The sequence below is a fragment of the Varanus komodoensis genome, unplaced genomic scaffold (genome assembly GCF_004798865.1).
Source record: "Varanus komodoensis strain SLA01 unplaced genomic scaffold, ASM479886v1 scaffold3, whole genome shotgun sequence".
Lineage (NCBI taxonomy): Eukaryota > Metazoa > Chordata > Lepidosauria > Squamata > Varanidae > Varanus > Varanus komodoensis.
The window spans coordinates 63,678,430-63,684,726 of NW_025335761.1; the positions used below are offsets into that span (position 1 = coordinate 63,678,430).

At 61.1% G+C, this 6,297-nt stretch overlaps 2 protein-coding genes across 2 annotated transcripts; one reads left to right on the forward strand and one right to left on the reverse strand.

Annotated features, from left to right (window-relative positions):
- Nucleotides 1–1,411: 1,411 nt before the first annotated feature.
- Nucleotides 1,412–3,876, reverse strand: LOC123026528 (collagen alpha-1(I) chain-like). Its single transcript, XM_044436265.1, has 3 exons — nucleotides 3,575–3,876; nucleotides 2,844–2,996; nucleotides 1,412–1,948 (listed from the first exon to the last, which is right to left on the reverse strand). The coding sequence occupies exons 1-3, from the start codon at nucleotides 3,874–3,876 to the stop codon at nucleotides 1,699–1,701; spliced, it is 705 nt and encodes a 234-aa protein (XP_044292200.1). The 3' UTR covers nucleotides 1,412–1,698.
- A 1,562-nt stretch (nucleotides 3,877–5,438) lies between these two features.
- Nucleotides 5,439–5,861, forward strand: BMP4 (bone morphogenetic protein 4). Its single transcript, XM_044436266.1, has one exon. The coding sequence runs from the start codon at nucleotides 5,439–5,441 to the stop codon at nucleotides 5,859–5,861; it is 423 nt and encodes a 140-aa protein (XP_044292201.1).
- The last annotated feature ends 436 nt before the right edge of the window (nucleotides 5,862–6,297 follow it).

The following is a 6,297-nucleotide window of genomic DNA, read 5'->3' on the forward strand; positions in this document are numbered from 1 at the left end:
AAAAAGGACAGGACTTTTCCCCAAAATTGTGTTTGTTTCTTTCAGTCCTTCTCAGATGATGGTGTCCTGAGCTGAGATGCTTCTTTTTTAAGATCTAAGGCATGGAAAATTAAATATATATTTTCTGCATATTAGCTTAAGTGCTGAGATCCAGGACTTCCAACCCTAACACTGAACCCACCAAAAAACCAAACTAAACGAAACGATGACAACTCCTGCAGCGTTGCTTTCACCAGCATATAGGCTAAGGATGGAATATGTCCCTGAAGAGAAGCTTTTCAGCTCCAAACCCATTCCTGGAATGGCGTCACTGCAGCAGATTCAACCAGTGGGATGCCACCATGCACTTCGGGAAGCATCCACAAGCGAGCGGAAATGCACCTGTCTGGAACGGTGCCGGTCAGCAGAGCCAACACGGAAAGGTGTTCCTGACTTGGCCCCACCTGGGAACATGCGTTTCCGATCATTTCCAGGCCATGCTTTCGGCAGCCCTAACTCCCCACTGTGCTAGTTGTGGGTCCTGCAGCTGCAACGAGATGAGCACAAGCGCACTGGGGTGGGAAGACTGGACGCTGCCCCTCCTGGGTGCGACTCGTTCCGTCATTCGCCCATCTCTGCACACCTTTGCTCAGACTCGGGTGCTCGTCCTCAGCCGCGCAGTCCAAGCGGTTAATGGCAAGATCTTAAAACTCCAGTAAGAAAACTGTTAAGCAATGTGCAGGGTTCAGGTTCCAACTTCAGGGAAGGTTCCCACCAGAGAAGTTCCTGCGTTGGGAAAACCTTCCGAGGTTGGAGCGCTACCTACGGCGTTGGTAGAGGTTTCCTGTAGTGCCTCCTGGGAGGCTGCCTATGATTGTGATAACTCAGCGTCTTGGGGCATTCACACAACCAAATTTAGGGCATGCGTTTGCAAGATGAGGCAGAAGAGGTGCCCTGCGACCCCCAGTCTGCCTCAGCCAGCGTGAGTCACGTGGAGAAAAGCCTTGGCAGACGATCGTGAAGAACAGGCATTAGGCGTTGCTACAGATTTTGGGTCCCAACCAACTTGAGGCGCAAGTCTGTGGATGTTTAGGCAGAAAGGAGGACTACGACTCCCAGCATGCCCCACCCAGGGATTTCTGTAGGCCATTTTTCGGTCTACACTTCGAAAGGGTTGCCCCCTGAATATTTAACATCAGCTTGTGAGCAGAGGAGCGAAAGACCCTCCAGGAGTCTTCACGGGATGGTGCTGCTTCGCTTCTTACCTCCTCCTTCAGCCCTGGCTCCAAGATGGGTCTTGGAGTCACGGGAGCACTGAGGGAGCTGGGCAGGCTGCGAGGCGGCCACTGGGGGCGCTTCTGACAGTAGAAAGCTTTGCCGAGGTTGGAGCTGGAACGAGACACTGCCCTATAGCCCTTATTAACTTAATCAGTTGATTAAACGTGTATATATTTGCTTAAAGGTAAATGATATTTCTGCGCCAAGAACATAATTCGCTTGGTTTTCAGACGAGGCACAAATGCATTCTCTCCCAAGAAAAAAGCGGAAAGGAGAGAGGATCAGCAGAAGCCTTTGCTTCCAGCACAATGGGTGTGCACTGTTTTAAGCATTTGTGCTTTAAAAAATTAAACAATTCCGAGAACACACATGCTCTGCCACACAGTTGATTGGGGCACCTTTTTAGCCTACTGAAATTAGAAACTGGGTTGATGTCACTGATTAATTATGAAAGATACTGGAGCTGTAATTGTTCCATATTAGTTCCCAGTAATATTCTGCGTCAAATAGCGTGATCCGAGGTCGCCCACGCGCTGTGATGGTGGAGGCCGGAAGTTCATGACGTTCACTGAATGACAGAGCCAGTCCTTGGCGCTCAGGGTAACCTTCCTCACAGGGCTGTTGTTGCTGCTGCTGTTTTTGTGAGGATAAAATGGAGTGGAGGAGGGTCATGTTACTTGCCTTGGGTTCCCTGCAAGAGAAAAATAAGACAGGATACAAATGTTATAATGATTACATGAATCATAATAAATTTGTAGGAAGTTGGCTGCTAAGACTGAGTATTAAGTGGATGCCCAGTAAGGATTCAGCTGCACAGGGAATACAACCTTCCCCGAGGGGCCCTCTGGATCTGTTCTCCAACTGCAAGCATCCCCAGCCAATGTGACCATCCATGATGGGAGCTGTAGTCCAACACATCCAGTGCTCCTCAGCTTGGGGAAGGCTGAGCAACCCTCAGTGGCAAACCTGCACCAAACGACCTGCCTCCCCCGAAAGGCTCAGGCCTGGGAGCTCCCGGGGCATTCCCGAGACCAGGATGCTAGCTGTGCTTCCCTCCTGGAATCCCTCCTGGAGTCCTAGGAACAGCCAGAGCTGTTCTTGGCGTACGGATCCCCATGGCAAATCTCACCTCTGTGCCATGTTCACCACACCCAGAGAGCAGGACCTCCAGCCAGGGGCCAGATCCAGCCCCCCGGCATTCCCGGCACAGCCCACTCCTCTGCCTGGCCTCACCCCCTTTCCCTCAACCCCCAGTAAAGAGCTTCCTCTACTTTTGGGCAGCCTCCTCCCCGCCCCCGCCCCCGCCCCAGCCCCCATTCTCCTGGGGCTCCACCGAGGTCTTCGCGCCTCCTTCGGCTTGTCCGAGAGGCATCAGCCTGCCGCTGCGCCCGATTGAGCCACCAGTCTCGGCTCAGCACCTCCAGCCTGGGGTTGATGATAATGCCGGCTCGCCTCACAAGGGTGTTGTGAGGCTCATCGTCACACACGTGCAGGCGGCACTAGAATCACTCTCTTTCGAGCGTGGTCAGGGGTTCCCACAGTATTTCTCACCCTCTGCTGTTGCAGCAGGAAAATTTGGTTCTTACCCTAGCACAGTCCGGATCTCTTTGGAAGAGGGTGATGAAAGGGCCCACTGGCCTGTGCTTGTGACGTCAGCAACGGGGAGCAGGGGGCCCTCCCACGCATCCCCCACCACACGTGACGCTGGCAGCTCTCCCAGAAGGCCTCTGCAGCTGAAACTGGAAGCAAAGCGTGGTGGGAAAAGGGGCGTTTCACCTGCAGGCCGGTAGCCTTCAGAGCCTAAGTGGCCCGAAGCCACGCGTGGCCCGCCACGTCCCAGGTGGGGCCTGGGAGCGGACGTGGGGTCCCCAAGAAGCACGTCTGCCAGGCTGGCTGTGTGCAAAGCAGGTTGGATTCTGCCTCCAAGAATCTCCTTGCTGGACGCCAGGCGGGAGCTGAGCGTGCCTTCTCCCTGTCCAAGGGGGCCCAACCGCGGGGTGCGTTATGGGGCCCTGTGCGAGGGGGCGGATTCAGGGGGGCCGGCAGACACGGCAGCGAGTCCCCTGGCCTGGCTCCAGGGACCCATAAGCGGCTGCGTGTGGGGAAGCACTGACAGGGTCTGCTCTCCTCTGAGCAGATGCCAGTCCAGCCAGGCTTGGGGAGCCGGGCCGTGTGGGGTCCTCAGGGCCCCGCCGAATTCCGGCCAGCTCCGCGCCCCCGGCCCCCCGCAAAGGAGCCCGACTGCAGCTCCCACCTTCCCCACAGAGAACGGCACTTGCAGCCCGACCTATCGGGAGGCCGGCAGGTCGGCACTCACAGGGCGGGCGTGACCCCCGCCTCCTTGGCCCCCGGTTCGCACGACGCCGAGGGATGCCCGCGGGGACCCTGCCTTGGCTTCGCGGCTAGCGGACAGCGGCCCGTCTCCGGGGGCCGGCGGTTCCCGCGGCCCCGGGGCGGGTCCGTGGGGCTGCTGCAAGGCAGGCTCGGGCCGGGCCGCGGGAGGCGCCCTCGGGGGGCCGGAGGGGCGCGCGCCCCGGCCGGGCTGCCCGCAGCGGCGTCCCTCGGAGGCGCGGGCGGGCGGGCGCCGGGCAGATTGACGGCGGCCGAGGGGTGGGACATCCCCTCGCGAATCCCGGGGCGGGGGGGGCGGGGGGCGGGGCGCGGGCGCTGATTGACAGGGCGCCGCGAGGAGTGACTTCTCGCATCCACGTGACTCACCGCGGAGCTGGAAGAAAAGCAGCGGGCGGCCAGCTCGGGAGTTTTATTATATTCAAATATATTCATTTTCCAGGAGCCACTTCGCGGCGCGAGGACCGGGCGATCGCGCAGCCACCAGCCCGCCAGCCGGCCAGCCCGCCCGCCCGCCCGCCAGCCCGCCAGCCGCCCGAGCAGCCGGCCGCGCGGGAGCAGCGAGCGCCTCTCCTCCGGCCCGAGCCCGGATCCCCGCGCGAGCTTTTCCACGGGGCTGCTCCACACTGGCTGTCAAGAACCATGGGCTGTTTCTACCTGCCTTGCTTTCTGTCAGTGAGTAGAGCTTCCTTCTTCCTCGCGACTCGCCGCGCCGCGAACATCGCGCTGCGCGGGGGATCCGGAGCGTGCGCGCGTGCGTGCGTGCGCGCGGGATTGTGTGTGCGCGGGATTGTGTGTGCGCGCGCGGGTGCGTGTGTGCGAGAGAAGGTCTTTTGTTATGGTGCACGACCAACTTTGTCGCGAAGTTCTTCGCCGTGCGCAAGTCCTTGGCGGGCAGGCCCCCCGTGCGCTTACTCGAGAGTAAGCCCCGGGTAACAAAGAGGGACTGGCTGCCGAGCAAGCATCTGCGGGATGGGGCTGCGCTGCTTGTCCTTTCCCCCGCGACCCCTCGCGCCACCCGCCCCTTGAACAGTGCATCGCTTCTTGTGCGGGAGATGTTGGCGAGAGTCGCTGGAAGGCGCGGGCGGGGGCCGCCCCAGCCCCCACGGTCCCCGCCGCCGCCGCGATCCACGAAGCAGTTTCTCCGGAGGGGCGCCGGAGCAGCCGCGCTCAAGCCCCGCGGACCGACTGGGTCCCTTCCCCGGGACCCAGGAGCAGCGAGCCCGAGCCGGGAGGGCGCGCTGCCGACCAAGCCTCGCCGGGTGACTTTGGAGGGCCTTTCCGCGCAGAGTGGGCTCGCCAGAAACCAGGCTTCAGCGCCGCAGCCCCGACCCCCCGTGCCGATTCAGACACGCAGCGCCTCGCCCTCGAAAGCAGAGAGGGCCGCTTCGGAGGATGGATGGGTCGCGTGTACGAAGCGGACGAAAGAGACGCCAAGGATGGATTTCCATGTTGCAGCTAGACGCGCGTGCTAGGAGCGGTTCTCATGATGGCGCGTTTAACTTAAGTTTACTTTCTTTTAACGAAGATCCTTGGGCAGATAAGCAGAGGCATCCAAAGAGAAGGGGGGAAGGAAGGAAGGGGCCTTTACTGCCAGAGCCCCCCTCCCGCTTTCACGGGTGTGAATCCACGAGCGCCCTGCATCATGGCCGCTTCTCCCCCCCCCAGCTGGGGTGCGCGCGTGTTTTCGCCCTTTCCAAGGAACAAGCGAGGCAGAAAAGCGTGCGGGTGCCGTCCCTGACCAATCTTGTTTGTTTGCTTGCTTGCTTCTCCTGCCCCCTCCACCCTTCCCTTCCTCCTGCCCCCTCCAATTCCAACCCCCCAGAGTCACCATGACGCCTGGTAGCCGAATGCTGATGGTCATTCTGTTGTGCCAAGTGCTGCTCGGCGGTGCCAACCGTGCCAGCCTGATACCCACCGAGCCTGGGAAGAAGAAGGTGCCCGGGGACCCGCAGCAGCAGCAGCAGCGCGGGCAGGAGAGCAGGGGCAGGGACGGCGGCCCGGCGGCCCCGCGGCGCCCCTTCCCCAGCCATGAACTCTTGCGCGGGTTCGAGGCCACCCTGCTCCAGATGTTCGGCCTCCGCCGCCGGCCGCAGCCCGGCCCGGCCGCCGTCATCCCCTCGTACATGCTGGACCTCTATCGCCTGCAGTCCGGGGAGGAGGAGGAAGCGCTGCACGACCGCGGCCTCCAGTACCCGGAGAAATCCACCAGCCGCGCCAACACCGTGAGGAGCTTCCACCACGAAGGTTCGTGAGCAAGGGCACGGGCGAACGCGCGCGCGCGCGGCGGGGGTGGGGTGGGGGCGCGTGCCCGTGCCCAGCCCCGTGGGGTCGTGCAACCCGTGTTGATGGATAGGCTGAATTACTGCACGGGTGGGGGGGGAGATGGGATTTCGGAACTGCACCCGAAAAGGAGGGGGGACTCTGACAAGCCCCACCAGCAGCCCGCCCCCCCGCACTGAGGCTTGCTTCTGGGTAGATGCAGACCCAGGCTGCAGGAGGCACTCGGGAAGATGGGATCGCTTGGAAGAGCCACGGGTGGCACTGGGCTGGGGGGGGGGCAGGTTTCACCCCGAAACAGACTTTCCCCCTCTTCCATCCGCAGTAGCATCGTCCTTTCGCGTGTAGGGCCCAGTAACTTCTGCCCAATTTCCTGATTCTTGGTGAGCTCGGACACGGATGGGTGCAGCC